General features: G+C 53.6%; 1 protein-coding gene across 2 annotated transcripts in view; it reads left to right on the top strand.

The window, feature by feature from the left end:
- The window catches only part of ARRDC1 (arrestin domain containing 1), a 40,796-nt gene extending 20,183 nt beyond the window's left edge, over positions 1-20,613 (top strand). For both annotated transcript variants that reach the window (XM_075055171.1, XM_075055172.1), the window contains exons 3-8: positions 12,228-12,278; positions 12,844-12,998; positions 13,502-13,684; positions 14,062-14,238; positions 14,422-14,833; positions 15,798-20,613. In XM_075055171.1, coding sequence (XP_074911272.1) covers positions 12,228-12,278; positions 12,844-12,998; positions 13,502-13,684; positions 14,062-14,238; positions 14,422-14,833; positions 15,798-15,862 — 1,043 coding nt within the window. In that variant the 3' untranslated portion in view covers positions 15,863-20,613. The remainder of the gene's footprint in view (positions 1-12,227; positions 12,279-12,843; positions 12,999-13,501; positions 13,685-14,061; positions 14,239-14,421; positions 14,834-15,797) is intronic.
- Positions 20,614-21,997: the final 1,384 nt, after the last annotated feature.

Here is a 21,997-nt window from a genome sequence, read left to right on the forward strand (position 1 = left end):
GAATTCCAAAGACGGCCAAAATTTGGTTTCCCAGCTCTTAAACTGTTCATAGAAAGCCCTAGTCTTTTGGCACTTCATTTTCTGGGACCCAGACTCTTGTACCTTGCTCAGCGCAGTGCTGCTATCTGTCAGCTGCTGGTATTGCAAACTCTGCCAGCCTGAGACTTGAGTGGGCGTCTGGGGCGCGGGCGGCAGGGCTGGGCTGCTCGCTCTGTGATGGAGGCAGTGGCGGAGCTGGCAGGTGCCCAGCTGTGTGCCTGCAGTGTGATGGGGACAAAACAGGCCAGCTGATGTCTTCCAGAGCTACTGCAGCTCCGGGCAAGTGAGGTGAGAAATGGTAGTGCATAACTTGTCAGAGATGTAGTGAACTGAAGGGAAAATCTGTCCTGTAGGACTGTAGAGTCCTGCGCTTGAAAGCTGAGTTCTGTTGTAGTGTCGTTACTGTCCTGTCTTGCAAAGCTACAGTGCTATTACGGGGAAAAGCCTGGTCCCAGCTACCAGCAGTCAGTCTGGAGCAGCGTGCCAGGTAGTTACAGTCACTGACCTGTGCTATTCTGCTTTTTGTGTCAAAGTGGACACAACTGCAGGGAGCTCTCAGCCTCTGGCTCCCAGCTGCAGGGAAGCGGAGAGGGCGGGCAGTCCCTGTGCGTGGGATCGCAGCCAAGGGCAGCACTTGTGGGGCATTTGTGCTTTATGTGACTGGTACAAGCTCAGGAGTTATCATCCTGGACTTGCCGTGTTTGTCCCATGCCCTTCTTCCTGTGCCCCAAGGATGCAGGGGAGCGAGCGATGGAACGTGGGTGGGAGAGGGCAGTGTCGATGCTGCCTTTGGACCCGAGTCCTCCGCCAGAGACAGCTTTGAAACTGTCCCTTGCAATTGCTGTGCTGGCCTGTGCGGATATGGAAACAAAAGCCCTGGGGGCTGGCACCGCTCCAGCCTTCGGCACGGGGAAGCAAGATAACTGTCTGCTCTCGCAGCCTTTACTGTGACATTGATGCATGTCTGGGCTGGCAGAGCAGCGGGGAAGCCAGGCTGCTTCTCTGTGACTCTGCCTCCACGCGTGCCTGTCTCTGCCTGTCTGTCTGCCTCCTTTGATGGGGCCGCTGGCAGGGCGGCATCCTGGCATGGCACAGCCCTGCAGCAAGGCAGCGGCTGCCGTTTGCCTGGGGAGTTATGCAGTGGCCTTTTGGACATGAGCAGCAGGGCAGGGCCTTGGTGCAGACTCAGCCGTGGTGTTTTTAGGCTCCCCAGGAACAGCTTTCAGCTGCCGCGGCCTTTCCTGAACAGATAGTGAAGGAGCTTCAGACAGATGGACCCTTGGTGCCAGCTCTGCTCAAAGCAGAGCTGTCCCTTTCCCTGCAACTCCAGCCAAGAGTGTTCAGCAGGGACGGGCTGCTCCGGTGTCTGGCAGAAAAGCGGTTTGAGGTGCAGCTGCCTCTGGGGAGCCGCACACAGTGCTTATGGGTGCTCCCTGGGGTGCCTCCCTCTAGGTCTGACACCCGGCTGGCAAGGGAAACTGAGGCAGTCTTGCGCTCTTGGGACACGGGGCGTTGAGCTGGGCCGTGCTCTCCAATGGGTAATGGATGGCAGGAGCCCAGGGTGCGGGTGAGTTAAGGGAGTTGAAGTGTTCCTGAGTGACCCCCAAAGGAGCATGGGGCCAGCCCGGCTGCCAGCCTGCACTGCCGGCGCACGACTCCTTCCCTGGCCAGCGTTGGACAGCTGCTGGCAAAAAGCAGTGAGCACTGTGAGCAAAGGTTACTGCGGCTGCAGACAAATACTGCAGTGGCGTATGGGACGGTCCTGCCATGTATGTAAAGGTGCATATATGCCTATTGCTTCAGGTGAGGGCTGGCTGTGCCCACCCTTCCTTCTCACGCCCTGAAAAGCAAACAGCACGAGGGAGGGCAGGGACCATGGGAGGCCCTGTGGTTCAGGTGGGGGAGCTGCCTTTCTGCAGTGCTGGAAGAGCATCTTATCCACAAAGGAGGATGTCACCTTCTAGCAGCACAAATGGAAGATGAATGGAGGAAGGGGAGGAATTTGCTTCTGCCGCAGAGGATTCTTCTGTTCCTGTGTTCTCCTCCCCTTACAGCAATGCTGTTACCTCTCCTTTTTGAACCTGTGTGTTAAAAAAACCAAAGCAAGGGAGAGCAGCGTGTCCCTGCGGTACTGGGGGGAGGCAGCAGCCAGGCTGTGCCCTGGGACTGGGCCGGAGAAGGGGGTGATACCAGGCTCCCTGCTGGCATCATCCCTAGCACTCTTGCAGACACTATAGTGTCAGCTTGGGTTGAGGGAGGATCCCAGGTGTCCCCAAGGCCACACAGCCACTGTGTCTCCATCTTGGCCCTGGTGAGAGGCTTGTGCTCCAGCAGGGTGCTGGCAGTGCTGGCACCTGGGGGACGGTGTGGGGAGGCAGACTCAGCCTGAAAAACAACCCGCCTTGCTCTCTCCCTTCCCACATCCTGAGCAGTAACTTTGAAAAACAGCGAGCTGTGCTCTTTGAGGGTACGTGGGGGGAAGGGGAGGTTTGTAAAACTATTGAGGCTTGGATTGCCCTTTAAGCATCTGAGAGCAACTCTGCACTTCTCCACCCTCACACCTTTGCATTGAAATAAGTGAGGGGGCAGCTTGTCCTTTGTAGCATCAGCTGTTGCTTGTATTACATGCTTTTTTTTTTTTAAGGGTGTACATTGTATGAGAAAAGAGGCAGGCCCTGAGATAACCTAGGTACCTGCTTTGCAATGTAAGGCACTTATTGAAGGCACTTGGCCTCATCCTTAATTTCCCATCTTGCCCTGCCTCAGAGCAGCATCCAGGGTGTGGAGGGCTCAGCCTTGCTGCTGGAGCATCTGCAGGTTGGTGACTGGTGTTTTTGCTGCAGAGGACCCTGCTTGTGTCTGTGCTGGTGCAGTGCTTGTCCCCGCTCGAGTAGTGCAGCGTCCATGCTCTGGGAAAGCCTCTTGCTGGGACTGGCCAAGGCCGAGCTGCAAGCTGGAGGCAGCAAGGACCTGTGAGCTGCTGGGGGAGCTGGGGGATTGTGCAGGGTCGGTGCTGTAGCCTTGGTAATAACAGACAGGCCAGTGGTTTAATGAACTTGGGCTTTTTACATAAAACCTGCTGTAAAGTGCTGAGTGTACCAGCTGGTCTGGAGCCTCTTGCTGCTCTGTTTGCTGGAGGACACAGTGCAGTGCCGGGGAGGTTGCTCAGCCCACATGTGGCTCTTGGGGGAGGCTCATTATTTGCCTCCCAGAAGGGAGGTCAAGGCAGAATTTGCTTTTCCCACTTGGCCTGGGCTTGACTTGGACACTTGCTCCCTGGTGGTGTTTTTGCTTGGCTTCTCTTTTTGCAAAGAAATGCAATAGGGCTGGGAGGAACCTTGCAAGTGGGGGTTGTTGGGTTTCTCTAGGTGTCCACAGTGCAGAAGATCAAGTATACCAGTTGCAGTGAGTACAAAATAGCACTGCCTGTACCCGCTGCTCTCAGACAGAGAGATGCTTCTCTTGATCCAATATAATGGAGTAATTCAGCTCTGTGGAGGCCTCCTGCTCTCTCCCCCTCCCCTGCTGCAGTTCTGGCCTTATTCAGCCAGAGAGGAGCAGGTCCATTGTGTGCCTGTACCCACATGGGGCTGTCCTCTTTGAACACCCTGCCTCTCTGCACACACAGCTCTTGCCCTGCGGATGGTTTGTGCCTGCAAAGGTAGACTTTTGGTTTTTTGATTCCCTTTAAATCCTACTTGTACCTGAGCTGAACCCATGTAGGGAGCTGGCTGTAATTTCCAGCTGACCTTACTTTTGGCAGCTTGTTAGTTATCTAGAAGACGCTGCAGGGAATTCCTGGCTGCTCCATGTGCTTCCTCTGCTGGCAGATTTCTTGCACAAAGTGCTAAAAAGGGGCAGCTGTGCATCATCTCTTCCCTGGAGTGGTTCTCTGCCGGCCTGGCACACCTTCACGGCCAACAGTTGGCACAAGATGATGATCTTGTCTTCCAACTGAATTTAAAAAGCTTAGTGACCTGACTAAGCAGGTATTGAGAGACTTAGGTCTCTTGTTCTGTGCTCAGAAATCACTGTGCAAGCAGGAGATAGTGAAGCAGCGGGTGATGCTCCTGGACAGCCCCTGGCCAGGTGAGAGCAGGAGGGTGCCTGTGGGCAGCAGTGAGCCATTGAGGATGTGCTGGTGACGGCTCCTGGCCACACTGTGCTGCTGGGTTCAGGAGCTGTAACTGCAGGTTCAGCCCAGGAAAACCACATGGAAGGAGCTGCAATTGCCTTGGGTCACAGCAGCTTCCTCAGCACTTCCCAATTTCTTGCCTCAATAGATCACTGTTAATCCTCAGAGTTTTTTTGCAGCATTGCCATACCACCAGATCCTGCTAATTCATTGAAAATGTCACTGAAAACTGCTGACACAGAGATTTGTGAGCGGTGGAGCCCTAGCCTCAGTGCTGGGCTTTCTGGTGTGTTTTCTTCCTCTCTCTATACCTTCTGTGTTACAGAAAGGTTTATCTTGGCAGCATTAACCATATCAGAGCACTGGAAGTTGTTCCTGCTGTGTTTGTGTGCATGCAAATCTGGTGTGAGTGAGTTGCTGCTTTGAAGGGGAGCTTGGAGCCTGCTGGGGACTGTGCTCCCTTGCTGCTGTACGGCAGCTCTGCTTGGCTGAAGTGCTGCTTGGTAGCAGGAGAGTTCTCGTTCGAGCAAAACTAAGCTGAGCTAAATGCCAAGTTGTTCCCCGGCAGGTCTGTCTGTGCATGCTGGCAGGTCACTCCTCTGGCTGTTGGCTACTCCCTCTGAGGCACCTGTGTCTGCTGCAGGGATGGCATGAGCAAATGTGTGCGTTTACCCTCATTTGCTGCAGTTTGTAATCCCATGTATTAGCTTAATCCACCAGAGACTGAGTGGGGAGTCCTCAAGCTGCAGTGGCCCAGCATTGCCTGGAGTGCCCTGATGCTGACAAAATTAATGTTTCCCACGTGACATCTCTCATACAGCCTCCTGTGAGCTAGAAGAGCTCTGACCTTCTTGCTTGCATCTAATATTCCATTTTCTGGGCTGCAAAGGTGGACGAGGAGAGACAGAGGAAGGCAGGGGTGAGCAGGGTGCTGGCTGTCAGGACTGCAGTGAGAGTGACAGTTCTCTCAGTAGCTGGGCAATTGGTATCCTGTAGCACAGCACAGAGGCAGGGCTGCCTGTTTCTCTACCTGAAAGTGCAAAACACGAACCTGCTGATTTCCTGCTCTCTGCCTGGAGAGCCTCGAGAGGAGACTACGCAAGCAGCATCAGCAGCACTGGTATCAGTCTAACTCAGCACCTTTGGAGGAACTCGCCTTCCCCAGGGGAGAGGGAGGGCTGATTTTAGGCAGCAGGAAGACTATATTGCTACAAGCAATGGCAGGGGAACCAGCAGGCACCAGGTACTTTTTTGTACTACATGATTTGGCCAGCACTGTTAATGCATCACTCGCTAAGTAGCCAGAGAGAAACTGCCATATGGCCCGGCCTGCTGTTCCTCTACTAGCAGAACCAAAAAGTATGTGTACTCCAAAGGCGCAGCTTGTTCCCGCTCTAGCATCCGTGTGTGCAGCAGGAGGGAGCAGAGCCACTGCCATCTGCTTGGCAGGTACTGGCCAGGAGAGCCTGAGGTTGGTGCAGGAGCCCTGTTTCGGCCGCTCCCCAGATCCTGCATCTGGGGTGCAGGGACACCTTTCAGGCTCCTCGTTGTGGCTACGGAGCAAATAGCATCCTCCTCTTCGGGGGATGGAGGGAGCGATACACAGAATATTCATCTTTGCCCTAGTCTAGCCATGGATGAAGCCTGGCAAGGTAGAGGTGTGTTGTACTGCGCAGTGCGGTTGCCTGGCCCTGCAGCCTGCTGTGTGCTGAGATGTCTGGGCTGTCTCTCCCAACTCACCAGAGCATGAGATTTCACAGAGGTGAGTAATAAGGCTTGGTTGAGTCTGTCGTGTTTGTGCCTCAGTGACCAAGGCATCTCCCAACCCTCTTCTGGCTTTTCTCCAATGCCTTCCCCCACTGGCACCAACCTGGAGGTCCTGGCTTTGTTGTGGTGGCAGTCAGCCTGGTGGAGAGATGGCTGTGACTGCCTGTGGCTTCCAGCTCCCCAGGGATGGAGACACTGGGGCTGGGGGAGCCAACCTGGGAGGAGGCGGTTGGCAGATGTTCCTTCCCGCGGTGGCATTGGTTTGAACGTGCAGCCCAGGCAGATCTGGCCCCACCGGTACTGTAAGACTGGCCTGTTTGCATGGGCCACTGACTGAGAAAGCTGCAGAACAGCCCTGGGAAGCCCAGGCGGCACGCAGCAGGTAGGGCTCAGTGTCCTTGTTCGTGTGTGGCTGGTTCCTCCTGAACCCCAGCCCTGCCCTGCTCTCATGCTGTAGCAGAGGCTGCCAGAGGACCTTTCCCAGCCCTCAGCTGGCTGCTGGCAGGGCAGGGTGTGGGCAGGCAGCTTCCCCTCGGTCTCAGAGGGATGATGGCTTTGAAGGACTGGTGACTTCCTCTGGCTGCTGGCTCCGCCTGGGCAGGGATCTGGCAGCACCAGCCAGGGAAGCTGCACTGCTCAGGAGAGTCCAGGCCCTGTCAGCACCTGAGCTGTGGCAGAGTAAGCTCCACTTGGATCATTTGTTTAACAGTGTAAATACAGACATGTGGTCATTTCACCCACATGCGGTTACGATGGTGTCATGTTTTCCCATGCGGTTGTGCAGCGGCATGCTGGTTTGCAGTGAGTGTGGGGAAACCTTTGTGGATCAAAGCAGAGCTGTCTGCGGGAAGAGGACGGTGCATCCAGCGGCTGGGAGGGCTCAGGGGCATGGCCGGCTCAAGCTTTGCATGGGAACCCCATACAACCCTGGGGAAAACCCATTAATTTCTGTCCCTCTGCTGCACTTCAGTATGACCACAGATGCCCCGAGTGCTGTGGGACGGTGCTGCAGCACCAAGGTCTGTTGTGTCATGCAGGGCTGGGCTCAGGACTGTGCCCCCTGTCGCTGGTGATGCTCTGCAGGCTCTGATCACACAGGGGAGCCCCACCTGGGCCTGCCTGCGTCACCAGGTTACCTCCTCAGGGACCTGGCAGAGGACTCCGCATCAGCCCTCTGGATCAACGTGTTTTCTTTCTGCACTTGAGTCCTCCCAGGCCTCCTCCCTGTCGGCTGGTACGAGTGAACAACCTCCCATCCCAGTGTGGAGCAGAGGGGAGTGGCTGAGCTGTAAATGGGAGAGTCCATTTGCTTCCAGACAAATTTTAACTGGATTCAGGGCAATCTCCAAGGTCACTCTCTGCTTTGCACTGTAAGATGGCTCTTCTGCATGGCTGTTCGCATGTTGTTGCTGCTCCTGCTGTCTGGGTTTGTTTTTTTTCCAGGCTGTCTGGGGCAGCAGCTCCTTTCCCTCCAGGAATTTTTAGGGAGGATGTTTCCAAAGGCTGTGCGGGGGCAGCTGATCTCTGCTGGCTCAGCTCCCACTAGGAGGAAAGGCTGCTGCAGGTATGGCCCCACAGCAGAACCCTGCTAATCCAGCTGCCTCTGCTGCCTAATGACTTTCTCAAGGTATTTTTAGCTGCACGTAAACTTCAGGAAAAGCTTTTTTGTGGCCGAGTACACTGTGGCCTTTGTTCAGACTGCTGGGAATGGGGAGGTAATGGCTTGGTGCAGCTGCAGTGGCTTGCATAGCCCTTTCCCCTTGCAGTGTGTTTGCAAGTGCTCAGGAGCGTTGCAGCCTGCTGCGTGGGGCTGTCGGAGACCCCTTGAGCAATGCTGAAATCCTGCTGACCTACTCTCACCTGTGCGCAGTCTGCAGCTTGCTTTGGCAAAGCTTCTGGTTCAGGAGCAGCTCGGAAAGGAGCTTTCAGAAAGGGCTGCTCCTCCTGGGTTTCTGCACGTTGGGGTGGCTGTCAGAGGAAACCATCTTGCCTCTGCCTGCTGCCAACGACTGTCTCTGTTGCAGTCAACTTGCAAGTGCAATTAGTGCACTAAATGTCTTGGATCTTTACTTGAAGCTCTCAGGGCTGGTGGGACAGGGGCAATGATTGGCTTCCCATGAGCTTTGTGTCCCCTTAGCTGCTTGGATGCTGGAGTTGCACAGCAGATGCAGCTGGGCAGGTGGAACAGCTCTGCATGCTGTGTACGATGCTGCATCTTCCCTGCAGTGATCTGGGGATCTATCAAAGGCATGTGTGTGGCTAGCAGGGCACACGTTGCCCTGTCCTGCCATTGTGGTGGCTGTGTGGGATGGGTGAGCACTGCAAGTGTCTCTCGGAGGGAGCTGAGGTGGCTTTTGCTGCTCTTTTCTACGTGAGAGGTACCTGGGTGTTGGCGCAAGATCAGACTGTGCCCTCCCCCTGCTCACGGGGTGGCTGGGAGAAGGGAAGTTGCAGATTTTCCCCTTTATAGCAAAACTTGTCAGCATTTGGAAATGGAAGCTCAGCCTTTAGGAGCAGAGTTGCCAGCTGGAGAATTTAAAAGTAGTTGCCACCTCCGTGTAAGAGGGGCTTTGCTCAGGACTTGCCAACTTTCCACCTGCCAAAGGCACCAGACACGTGGCAAAAGACCAAAATGGCTTTGTAATCCCAGGCAAGTTGGACATGGAGCCTCCACTGTGTTCGTGCCAGAGGAGCTTCTACCAGGAGAGGCAAGCAGGAGCCTGGGGAGCAACTCAGTGTGGGGTTACTGCTAAATATCTGCCTCTCCTCCTGCCTGCAGCAGGGGGCAGGCAGGACCTGAGCTTGCCTGCAGTCTCTGCTGCCTCGTTGCTCTGCCAGGCACTCTGGATCGTGCTCATGCTTTCACAGGAGTCTTCCGTCTTGATCAGGATCATCTGTTTTTCTTCATCTTATTTTTATTTACCCATGTCTCTGAAATAGTTCTGGCACTGAACTCCAACACCACTTCTGCTTTCCGTGCCAGCGGGCTTTGTGACATGCCCACTCCGGGCTGCTGAGGGTGCATGCAGCCTGGATTGGGGGTCCCCAGCCAGATGCAGGGCTGAGGGTGTCGCTGCCTGTCGTAGCCCCTCCACCAGCAACCTGCTCAAACAGCTTCTGTGTTTGCAGTAAGGGCAAGAAATGCAGGTGTTCAGCTGGAAGATGGGGCTCTGTGAGCAGCCAGCTGTTCATTAGCTGTGCTAGCAAATGAAGCTGCATGTGGTGGCATCTGCACCTGTGAGTAGGACCTGGGTGCTTGGTCCAGCCTGCTGGAAAATTCCCTGTACATGGTGGATCTCGGGGCTAGCTTAAAGATGCTTCTCTCCCTTTGGGGGAAGGACAGTGTGGGCTGGAAGGAGCAAGTCTGAAAACAAGAGCCACTGCTAATTGCCTGCAGCATCTCTCTGCTTAATGGAGTGGAGAATAGAGCTCGCTGCATTTCCCTGGCTTCCTGCTCGGTGCAGGGCTGAGGTCTGGGCTCTCCTGGCTGTGAGCCAAGCACTGCCGCGATGCCCTCGGTCCGTGTGAGCTGCAACGGGGCACGACTTCAGTCTGGGGTAGCTGGTCTTGGAAGTCATCACTGTGAAGGGCAGGAACAGCCCTTTCCAGCCCTCGTGGGCAGCTTATTGCAGGCAGGAGCTGCAGGAGGGATTTGCAGGCTGCTCCCTGCCCCAGGTGGGGTCACAGCAAGTCTGAGTATGCTGTGAGCCAACAGGTCTCTGGGCGCTTGGGCTTGGTCTGAGCTATCAGGGTGGTGTACACCGACCTGTGGGCAGTTCTCATCTGGTGACTTACTGGGAGGCGGGACTGCTCATGTGGAAACTGCATCAGTGCCACCAAGTCACGCCATGGCTCTGACAGCCGAATGACATCCTCTGCGAGTGATGCTAGCCATGTGCATTGCTGGGACAGTGTATTGCCTTGCTTGGTGCTGCTGTTGGGACCAACCTTCAGGACCCCTGGTTTTCTGCAGGGGGGTGGAAACTATGAACATGAAGTGCTCACAGGTTCACTTCCAGCTTGGCTTCCTGTTGGTGCGTGTGAACTGGGCAGGAGCTTGACCAAAATGACTTATTGGATCATGCTGCCTGTAATGCAGAGGAGAGACTTGCACTTTGTGGAGTCTGTGAGCTCTTCCTAAGAGTCCTGGAAAGGTTGTGAAGTTTCATGCTTCTAGTGGGAGACTTGAAATCACTGCCTGCGTGTTCATCTGGGGCTCTGCAGGTCAGACAGCTGGAAAGTCTCCAGGTCTTGGTGGAAACTCAGTGGCCACTACCCTCTGGGACTCCCATCTCCCTTCCTTCTGCATTGCAGTAACAGGATTTGCTCCCTCTCCCTTTCAGATGGAGCAAGTCCCCTTACTGCAATGCAGAAGCCACATGGGAGAGTTGATGTATTACAATTCATCAATTTGCTTTGCAAAAGTAAGGATAATGCGTATAAGATCAACATTGAATGGTGCCCAATAAAAGGCAGAAAACCTTAGAGCAGCAAACAAGCACTGGGTTAGTTGAGTCATTCATATTAACCAGGCTTTACGCTGTAACCAACAAGCAAAGGCACCTGCTACATCTCAAGCTACTGCCACTAACCGAGTGAGGCTTCCCAAGAAGGGAATAGGAGAAGCTGCCCGACATGTACCTGTTCCCGTCCCAGCTCTGCAAGGCATCAGGCCTGGCAGCGAAGGCAGTGACTGGCTTTGTGCCTCCACCTGGTGACAAGACTGGGTGTTGCATTTTAGCCTACATAATTCGGTTTTATTTGGGGGACGGGGAGGGAAATCACTGGGGAGGTGTTCTGGGTGGGGTGATGGGAATGAGCAAATCTGGCTACTCTTTTTAAGGACAAAGTGTATAAATAGACACCTCTTAGTTTTCTCCTGGCTTGCCTTTGTAGTGATATGTTATGGGATGCTTGTCATATTTATTCTGCCCGCCTTTGCACTGCAGGCGGGATGCACGGTAACTGGGGTGTCCTTAGGTCCCTGTGGGGTGGCTGAGCGAGCGGAGGGGCAGAGGTGCAGTTTTCCATAACGTGTAGGGTGCACCGAGTCAAATGCCAACCTCCCCTGCCTCCTACCTGGATCACAGTGTTAGTGGGGGGGATTTACCCTTCTCTCTTCCCCACCTCCCCCTGTCACGTAATCCACTTAATCCCTGACAATAGGACTCTATTACTGTCAGCTCTCCGGAGCCAATATTGCTAACGGGCAAGCTGTCTTCTCCGTCTTGCATCAACAAAAGAACTAGGCAAATCTAGAGTCTTCGTACCTTCAGCAATGATCCTACAAAGCAGAATAAACACAGCTTGATTTAATAGGTATACAGGTCTCCTCTTAGCACTGCCACTTTAAAAACAAAACCTCTCATGTTTACACGTATTTAACAAATGTGGATTAACTTTACTGCTTTTCTTACTGAAGGCAACTTTGGGAGGTGCCTATTTTACTGGATCACACTGTGGGTCCAGTTCAGCCGTCGTGCTGCCCTGGGAGGGAATCCGGAATCTGTGTGGGAGTGCCGGAGGGTGGATAGGGTTGGGGAGTCTCTGTAGCTGTTGTTTTAGCTGTGTGCCGAGTCTTGGCTCTGGTCTGTGCCCTCAAGGCCACCGATGCAGAGCAGGATATGGCTGAAGAAAACCAGTGTTGAGGTTTTAACGTTGTGGAAATCTTTTCCTCAGCTCCTGTTGTCTAAGCAGCTAGGCTGAGGTATTGCAGGTCCCTTCTTGGCACCAGGGGGATTTAGGCCTGGGAGATGGACCTCTGGTTCTAGCTCCTGAACACTGTGCAGTCTGCGTGGAGCTTGGTGTGTGGCTAAGGCTATAGCGGCTTGATGCCCACTAGGCCTTACCATCCTCAGACAGTGCCTGTGCTTTCTTGCCTTCCCTGACTGGCTGTAGCCTACTTGAGGAAAGATAAACACACAGCATCCCTTCTCCATGCCCTGTGTCAGTAGTCTGGGGCTAACCACTTGCTATGGCACTGGGATCCCTTAAACCCTGCCCCAAACTGCCTTATTTCCAGGGTATCTTAACATAGAACCAGTCATGGGGAATGGAGACATTTCCTGGCTCAAGAAGAGGTGGGTGGCAGCAGATGTTCCTGTTGACTCAAGCACTGCTCATTGGATCTGGAGTTGTCCATTGGGCTGGCTGTAGGCAGCTGAACAAGTTGTGTGATGTTCCCCAGGTGGTAGCCTCCATCTCCAGAAGATCATGCTCCCTAGAAGATCACACCATTCCAAGGCAACGGCCTGTCCCACTTACCTTTTACTCTTGTTTCCTGCAGGGGTCCTGACAGCTGGAGAGCACAACTTCCCCTTCCAGTTCCTGCTGCCAGGTATGATGCAGATAAATGGCTAAAGGCACTTCCATGTAAACCTTGGCTTTTGCAGCCTGTCAAGCTGTGCTGAGCAGGACTTGGGCTGGATGGCAGAGGCAGGCTGGCATCTTGGCCTGGAGATGCTCTAGGAAGTGTAAGGTCAGCCACAGACAGCAGAGGAGCTTGGACAAGCAGGTACCTTCTGCGTTGGTGCAAAGCCAGGTCTGAAATGTCGCTGATGCCTCTCCAGGCATGATCCTGCGAGCTCTCTGGGCATGCGCAAGGGTCCTGGCCTGTGACTAGGCAGTTGTCCTGCACACAGTGTGCTCAGAGAGAAGATCTCTGCTCTTGCACCTGTGGCTGCAGAGGATCCCTTCTGTAAGGAGCTGGCAGCAAGGTCTCAAGTGACCTAAGTGTTCAGCCCCAGGTCTTTTTTGGGGGAATCCCCATGTGCTCTATCTCTCAGGTACTTGCAGAACTCCTCAGGTAAAGAGGAAAGCTGTTTAAAGGGATTGTACTTCCAGTTCAGAAATACTTGGCCTGACTCAGCCTTATGATCATTTTCTTTCTCTCTTAATTCCAGCCTCTGCTCCTACATCATTTGAAGGCCCTTTTGGCAAGGTCCTCCATCAAGTGAAAGCTGTGATAGACACACCTCGCTTCTCCAAGGACTACAAGTGCAACAAGATCTTCTACATTCTCTGCCCTCTCAACTTGAACGACATCCCTGACATTGAGGTGAGAGCAAGAAGCAGTGTGGCTGGGAAGTGCCAAGGCTTTAGCACTTGTCCTTGTCCTGCATGCTGTCTGGGGAATAATTGTGTGGTTGGACAACTCTCTGACTGCATACCCTGACTGTGCAAGAGCAGGACAAGGACTCCTGATCTGTCCTGCCTTGCCATCAGTCCCTGTTCCAAGTGATTTTTGACTCTTCTGCATGTTGCTTTGAAAGACGTAGGTGGATTTTCAGCATGTAGAGAGAGGTGTTGGCCAATACCACCAGGTGCTTGTAGAGACCTGGATTTGGGGAACTTGCTTTGGAGGGAAGAGCAACTAATAGGACAGCAAAACTGGGGGGATGGAGAAGTGAGACCTGTTGTCTGGGTAGTGCTGTGTTGCTGGTTCTTTGCATCCTCTTAGACCAGATATTTCTACTTGCTTGTTTTGAATCTCTTGAGTGTTTTTCTGGAGGCTCTCTGACTCTCTTGAGTGAAACTCTCTGTCTCTCTGCTGTCCTGCAGCAGCCCAACACTATGTCAATCACCAAGAAGTTCAACTACAAGCTTGTGAAAAGTGGCAACATTATCTTGACTGCCACCTCGGATCTGAAAGGGTACATCGTGGGGCAAGCAATCCAGCTCCGCACGGACATAGAGAACAAATCGGGCCGGGACACCGGGGCTGTGGTAGCCAGTCTGCTCCAGGTAAGCATCCAAAAGGGTGATTCTTTGGCTTGTACTGGTACTCCATCCCCCTGAGGCCTCTGTGAAACTGGGGCAGTTCTCACCATTGTGCATCTCACTGTGTGTGGCTGGGAGGTGGCAGCGAAGAGTCCAGACCTCTGGCTAATGCTGTTTCTCTCTACCTTCCTGGGGAAAGAGGTGGTAGAACTTGTCTTGCTTATACCAACTCAGTCTATCATATGATAATGGGTATTTCTGCTCTGTAATATGCATGTTAGGTTTGTGCTTTGCTTCTTTGACAAAGCAGTTGGATGGTTTTGTGTCTTGACTTACGTTTGTGGGAGACAGAAGACCACCTGCAATCTTTCTGCTAGCTGTATTTTCTTCTGTCTGTACAGAAAGTGGCTTATAAATCCAAGCGCTGGATTTATGACCTGAGGACCATTGCGGAGGTGGAAGGCTCAGGAGTGAAAGCCTGGAAACATGCAGAATGGAAGGAGCAGATCCTCGTTCCGGCACTGCCCCAGTCTATTCTGCAGGGCTGTAGCCTCATACATATTGACTACTACATCCAAGTGAGTACCTTGATGCTCTTGGGGAGCAGCAGTGGGCTGTGCTGCAAATTCTATGCTCCCTTCTGGGTTGAGCTCAATTGCCGAACTCTGTAGCTGTGTGCTGCGGGTGGCCCTCACAACAGGTGAACCTTCCCAGTGCAATATATAATGAAGAGGATGCCACTATTTTTCCTTCTCTTCCAGGTTTCCCTCAAGTCGCCAGAGGTTTCAGTTACTCTCCCCATTTATATTGGTAACATTGCTGTGAACAGGGTGCCTCTGAGCCCCTCCCGGTCCATCCAGCACATACCGTCTGCAGTGGTACCCAGTGCCCCCCCGGAGGAAGAGGAGGCTGCCAGTGGTTATCATCCGATGGACAATGTCTCGATCCCCACCAAAAGCCATTCCCAGCAGCAGCCATTTAGCTATGCCCCAGGACTGAGCTTCCAGGAGATAAGGGTGGACTCGGAGCAGACAGGCTCCCCAAACCATCCCACGCTCTGCCTGTCGACGGGAGCCACTGTCCCTTACTATGCTGAGGGGAACGTGGTGCCCGTCCCCACGGCCAGCTCTCTCATTTTGCCTCCGGAGTACAGCACGTGGGGCTACCCATACGGTGAGCAGCCCCTTCCTGAGTTCTAAACGGGCTGGCAGTGTGGTGGCAGTTTCCTACCACAAGAGTCTCTTCACTAGCTGTGAATTGGGTGGGAGTATAAGGATGTTAGCCTGCCAGGGGCTGATGTCAGAGGGGATCATGAGATCTCTCTGCCTGCTTTAGCCTCCAGAGGAGTCCCCTCTTACAGCTGTAAAAGCCGGCTGTCCATTCCCATGTCTACACCTGTGCCTGCCCTGGGCTCGTCGTGAGAGGATCTCCCTGTTCTTAATGAGCTTTCAGCCTCCCACTGATAGAAAAACTTCTTGGCTTGTGGTGAGGCTGGTGGGAGCAGAGCCAGGGAAATGATGTAACTGAAATCTTCTGTCTGACTTGGAGTGGGCCTGCAGCTGGTCTGAAGATACAGGCTGTGGGGGTGGGAGCTGAGAGACTGTCCAGGGTGGAAAAGCTTGGGGAAATCCCAGTCTGCTCGATTCCTGGGGCTGTGCCTGTCCCAGGCGGCTGAGGTGGCAGAGACCAGCTGTGTCCTTTAGCACAGACAGACTGTTAGCACGGTCCTACCCAAATAAACCTGTTTGTTAGCACTGGGGTAACGAGACACTTGATGTGTTGCTTCAGCCCTGGCTGGGGCACATGGAGCACAAGTCACCTGTGATCTGGAGGTATTGGAGTACATGAGAATGCTTGTGAAAGAAGGAGAACAGAACAGGACTTCGAGGTGCTGATTTTAACCCGTGTAGGCATCAGGACAGGGGTGGGACTGGCTGGCTCAAATTCTGTGTGTGCACACACAAACCTCATATATTTCAGCAGGGCAGGTTATAGGGTCCTGGAGAGAGAGTGCCTGCATGCATGATGTGTACATGTTGGCAGTTTGCTTTACTCTGCACCAAGTTACATAGACTGGGGTGAAGGGAACCTCCCAAACACCCACCATAACTGCTCTTGCTCTTTCTTTCCCCCGCAGAGGCGCCTCCATCCTATGAGCAGAGCTGCAGCAGTGCCAACTCCAGCATCAGCAACGGCAACTAGCCTCCCCTGCTTCGAGTCCCGCTGGCGCTGCCCACCCCCAGGCGCCACGGTTCACCTGCCTACTGCAAAGTCTGGTACAGCACAAGGTGTCTTTTTATCTCTCTGGCTGCTTGGTGGGGTAAATGGCACATCCCAGCCTGGGCTTTTTAAGTCTCTTTCTAGGTGTGGGGAGAAAACAAAAAGGGCAGCCAGAGCAGCTTGCGTGTGTGTGTAGGAGAGGTCTGGGAAACTGAACTGTCTCCTGCTGCACCGAGTGCTGGAGAACCGGTTTTGCCCCAGGGATGCCCTCTGCAGCAGCCTGTGTTTAAAGTACTGTAGTCAACACTAACTGCTTTACTATCAAAGCACCTGCGATGCCTTATCTGAAATGCTCCTGACTTGGCATGTCTCCACTGTAGGTGAAGGCTGGGCTGTGTGGACGTTTTCTTCTCTTTTAGGGGCCATGTGCTCTCCAGAAATGGTTTTGACAGCCCTTCCTCCTTGTTCTCATAGGTCCTAAGGGTAGCTGAAACAGGAGGTTTCTTGGAGTAAGCAGGTTTGGAAGGTCAGGGACTCTTAAAAAGCCAAAAGCACAAGCCCTCGGTATATTTGTGTTGTGGGGTGAGTGACCGGCAGCCTTTGGTCCTCTTGCAGTGGGCTGCACAACTGCCTGCATGCAGCGAGAGGAGAGCAGGCTCTGGCAGCAAGGAGCTTGCTGGGGCACTTGCTCATAACCCAAGAGCCCTGGTGAGCTGTGGAGGGAGAGCCTGGTGTTACCATGGGGTGCCCACCAGCCAGCTTCTGGCCTTTTTCAGCAAGGGTGACTTTTCTCTGAAAAGCCCTGTAGGAGAGTCCATCCTTGCTTGCTGCTAGACTGCAGCACCCAGGACGAACAGCGCTAGTCAGTCTGCAAGTGGGGGGGACCAGATCCCCCGTGTCCCATCTCCCACCCCTGCAGGGTGCTCTCTCCATCTCAGCTCCCACTGCCTTCGGCAGGCCAGAATTACATGACAATCAAGTTACAAAAGTCTGTCTGATGCTACCTCTGAGTCTGCCCAAGGACCTTGTCCATGGAAGCCCTTCCTTCTGGGATGACACTCCCTTGAGGCTCAGCCTGGGGTCTCTTGCAGGAGCAGTGAACGCTGCCAAGCCAGTGTGCGAGGGTGCTTGGCCTTGGGACTGTTATCTCTGTGAGCTGGTACTGGTTTACCGCTTGTCTCCTGAGCCGCCTCTCGAGCCACAGCAGGATGTAAAAATGAGGGAGTGGGAACACAAAGTGCTACACCTCATTTGCAGCCTCCACTGGACCTGGCAGGTCGGGGGAAGAAGCTGGTGGATGTAAAACAACACTTTTCTTTTGCGCTTTTCCCCCCTACTTGTTTAGCTTTTTTAGTATTGACTGCCCAAGCTGAGGAAACCACAAACCAGATACTTAAGAGCCGCTGGCATCCAGCCACAGCTGAAACTGTGGACTGCAGAACTTTGGCACCTCTGAGAATTGGTCTCCATGCTGCCTCATGCTGGGCAGGCAATATTTAACAAACTTGTTAGGAGCACTACAGCCTCTGCCTCCTCATTTTAGCCTGCCTCTGCACACCCCTGGCAGGCAGCTAGGGACATATCCTGCTTTGCACTCTTTCTTTGCAAATGCTTTTTATCTTATTTTATTTTTTTTAAGTGTTGAACTGCTTTAATTATAGTGTAGAGAAGGTGCCGTTCTGAGCAGTGCTGGCACAACATGCACCAATGTTGATAGAATGATTGTCATTGTTCCTGAATATATATATATATGAGATGAAGTTTTGTTTTTAATGATTGAATTCAGAAGTACAAATTTTAATGCTGTATTTAATAAATTATTCTAAGAGAAATGCTGTGCTTTTTTATCCATTTCTGATGCTTATCCATGTGCCTGTTCATGCCAAATCCAGGAATGCACTTTGCTGACCTCTTACAAAATGAAGCAAGTTTTTTGCTTTCACCAGGAGGGATGGTGACTTCTGCCAAGGCAGCTCGGGGGCAACAAGCATGGTGCAGCCTGACTGTGGTGCTGGGCTCATAGTTCCAGATGGTTGGAGGGAGTTTGGCACCATGTGGGCTCAGGTCTGGAGAGAGCAGCCACTGCACTGCTGCTTCCCTGGCCCTGGGTCCCGAAGCCATGGTTTGTCCAAGTGGCCCATGGGTCTTGGGCAGTGCTCTCTGCTGTCTGACTGGAGAGGTGGGCTGGTGGGGAGGAAGGGGAGAGTGGAATCTCCCTTCAGTGGAACAGAGACAGAACAGCCAAGGTCTGGCTGGAAGGGCTGGAGACCACCAGCCCATGCCCTCTCCTAAAGAGCCATTTGGAATAAACTTACTTAAAATGGAAGAAGGCTCCTCCCCACACCCACAGTTTGGTGATACCATGTCTGAAGCATGTAGGTGTTGCCTAAATGTTGTCATTGTGAGTAGCCTTAGGTGTGATCTGTGTCTCAGACACGAGAATCCTTCTTCACCCTCTGCTCAACTTATGCTTCTGTCCAGCTTTTATTATTCAAGACTCTCTCCTTTGCCTGGTGGTCTGTGCCTGCCATGAAAAGTATCCTTGATATGCAGGGGGTCAAAGGCAGGTGCTTGTTTGTTCGTAACAGTATGTGTCTTCCCCAGTGCTCTTCCTCCCAGTTAGTTGAACCTGCTTTGCCTGGCTCAGCCTGTAGCTCCTGTGGCCTTCCTTGCTGTGGGCAGTACCTATCCCTTCTTTCAGCCCTCAACCCAACTCCCTTCCACAGCTCTGGAAAAATTCCTACGAGCCTGTGCTGGGTTGGGCTACAGGCTCCTAACCCAGCTGGGGTCTGGGAGAGGCAGCCTGGGCTGGGACTGGATTCCCAGTTCCTTGTTCTCCATCCCTGAAGCTGAGCTGCTGGTGACGTGTCCAGCTCATGTTCCTTGGCTGGAAAACTGGAATGCTGTTTGGTTACTGTGGCCAGAGCCCCTGGGATGCCCTTCTATACCCCCAGCCAGTGTCTGTCCTCCTCGTTTAAACTTTATAGCTGGGAATGCACTGTTCATGGTGGAGGCTGTGGAGAGGAGAGGCCAGCTGTATCTCACACAGTTCCTGTGTTGTGCCCTGTGTCTCTGCAAGTGCTCCTGTGCACCTGAGCTTGCTCTCCCAGATTGTATTTGCTAGAGACTGGTCCTTCACCTCTTGCTGTACGTGGTGTCCCCTTTGCAAAGCAAGGAGCAAATGGGCACACTCTTCTTCACTGGTGAGGAGTGTCCATCTCCGCTGGCTGCTGAGGAAGGAGCTGGAGCTAGACCTCATAGTGGTCCTTGTTCTTTTGGATGCTAGGGCTGGGCACACACAGGTCCTGCAGAGACAGGCCTTGCTCAGACCTGTGAGGCAGCACCGGCCAGGATGCAGCAGGGCATCACCCTAAGTTTGTCTCTGAGCAACCTCCCTGTTGTGCAAGCAGACAGAAATAACTGGCAAAGCACTGTGGTTTTCAACGTTCCTGCCCAGCTTTGCCTGTTCCCCAGCGCTGCGGCAGGGAATTGAAGCCTGACACAAAGAGCCTTGTTCATGATTCACAGATCCCTTTGAAACGGTCCAGGACTGCAGGATGGAGGAGTTAGTCCAGCTCTTCTTAAACCTACCCGCAGTTGTAGCCTCAGGGTGCTACGGCAGCAAGGTCCTCAGGGTATACGAGTACTTTGGATGAGCACGATGGGGCTAAAACCGATGTTTGGGTCTGAGTATGGTCCCCTCTGGAAAGGGCGAGTGGACAATCCCTCTGTCCTCTGCCTCGCTGCTGTCTCTTCTCTGCAGCAGCCTCTCTGGCTTCAACCTCTTTAAGTCCTGGGGAGCTCCTGTAGGCCCCGAGTTATCCCTCTCTCCTCTTTCTGAACTCTGGAATAAAGAGGAAAAAAGCCCATTTTTTCCAAATCCAGCTCTGGGTAAAAAACTTCAGTGCACGGGAATTCATTCAAATTCCTGGCTCAAATTTTTTACGCAATTGGTTTTGGTTTTGTTTAAAATGGAGAGGGGAAGTGGTGAAGCGTGAGTGAAGCTTGTGAACTAATTGTTTCCAAACTCAGAAATCAATGGAAAATACCAAAATTATCTTCCGGTTTTTTTTTTCCCTGCTGCTGCTTTTTTGTCCTTCGTGGCTTTGTCCTTGTCCCGCTCTCCACATGTGCCACCTCTGTATTTTTGGCTTTTTCATTGTTGTGTCCTGCTAAACTCTGCTTTGGCACCTGTTGTCCCACTGCCTGCAGGAGATGGGGAAAGAGGAGACGGGATGCAAAGGCTCTTCTTTTTGTTGGACGGTGATTCTTTTTTAGTTTTCCACTGAACTTCCAGTAGTTTTGTAAAAGTTAAGTATTTTCTCCTAGGAAGTTTTCCTGTTGAGCCAGCACAAGAGAGGAGATAAAGGGTGTTCTGGGGTCCATTGGGTTTTTATGCTGTATTTTAAAATATTTCCAACTATCTGCAACAGGAACGTCCCATCCTTCCTCCCCAAGAGAGGCTGGTGGGGTAAAGCCCTCAAAACTTGTGCCCTTTCTTGTACCAATACTCGTGGCTGTAATTCTTTATTCCTGTGGTTCTCTTTACAGATTTTGGGGTTTTATACAACAACATTTGTGATGGCTCTGTACAACCTAAGACTTCTGTGCAATTTATTACTGGGTTTTAAAATGTAAACTATCAGTTTTACATGTTTACCACGGCTTCTGGGGAGTATTTTTGTCCTGGGTTTTAAACCACCAAATGTAAAGAACTGAAAAATATAAATAAAGATCTCCTTTTTTAAGATCACGTGTGCTTTTGCTTGGGGTAAATGTGTGATGAGCACTGTCCGTGCGCCGAGACCTGCTGGGACGGCCTGGCAGAGCCAGCGAGAAGTGGCTCCTGGCTTTCAGAGGAGGCATCCACGTCTACAGCTGAAGCTCAAAAGCCGATTTCTAGCTCTTACACGCTAAAGCAAAGCCACGTCTCCTCCAACGTAGTGGGGGCACCGTTGGGGCGGGAAAACCCAGGCGGGGTGATCTGAACTGTCCCTTGCTCCCACGATGGAGAAAGGTCCAGCTGGAAGGACTCCCAGCCGGAGGAAGCACCGGGCCGGTGGGGTTATTCTTTTCCTGCCGGCAGGAATCCCAGGATGTGGAGCTCCGTCCCTGCTCGCCCCGCGCGGTGCGGGAGAGGGCGATGTCAGCCCGGCTGGAGGGCCGGAGCCGGAGCCGCCATGGCGGAGCTGTTTGCTGGCCCCACGCTGCCTGGGGCTGAGCCCCTGCCCCGGGCTCCGCGGCTCCTCTCTGGGGCTCGCAGCAGCTGCTTCAGGAAAACGGGGAGTTCGTGGCAAAACAGAGCTCGTCCTCGCCCCTCTCGTATTAATTAGCACGTGAGGCTACACCGGTGGAGCTGCAGGGTTCGAGGTGGGACGAGAGCCGTGGCAGGCGACCGTGGGCTGCGAGGGCTCTACGGGTTCCCGGTTATTCCTGCTTCTTGCGGGAGCCTCTGCCCTTCCTGATGGCCCAGGGAGGTTTGTCCCAGCGGCTGCACCGTCCCCGGCTCCAGCTGGGAAAGATGGAGCCCCAGCAAATGGAAGGGGAGAAGTGCCACCAGACCCACGGGCCTGATCGGCCGTCCTGCCCTCCCACCCTCCCTCTTTGCCCCCGTCCCGAAGGCGCGAGGGCCCCTGCGGGTGCTGGGACCTGGGCGCGTGGTGGTTTGTAGGAGCAGGGATGAAGGCGGGCGATTCCCTCCTTCCCGTCCTCCCACGTCAAGTTGAGCATCCCCAGTGCAGGATGGTGGTGATGTTCCAGGGCGACGCTGGCCCTCGCTGGAGCCGAGGCTTTCCTGACGCGCCGTTTTGAGGTGCTGGTGGTTTTAGTTTGTGTGGGGAACGGTCGCTCCGTCCTGGGGGGGAGCCAAGGGGGAAGGACACCCGTCTCTGCCAGCACCATCCTCAGCTGGCTCAGCTCCTTCCCCGGCCTGAGGCAGGGAGCCATGGGACCCCCGGGGGTCCCCACACAGCGGCAGGCACCGGAGGGGCCACGGTGGGGGCTCCGCAGGGATGCTGCCTTGGCCCTGCCGGAGCTGCCAGTGCAGAGTGGGGTTCTCCGGGGGCTTAATTAATTAGCTGCTGCTAAACTGGGGTAGAGGCTGCTCTGATGGGATGA

Source organism: Buteo buteo, chromosome 23, assembly GCF_964188355.1.
Source record: "Buteo buteo chromosome 23, bButBut1.hap1.1, whole genome shotgun sequence".
Taxonomy (NCBI): Eukaryota; Metazoa; Chordata; class Aves; order Accipitriformes; family Accipitridae; genus Buteo; species Buteo buteo.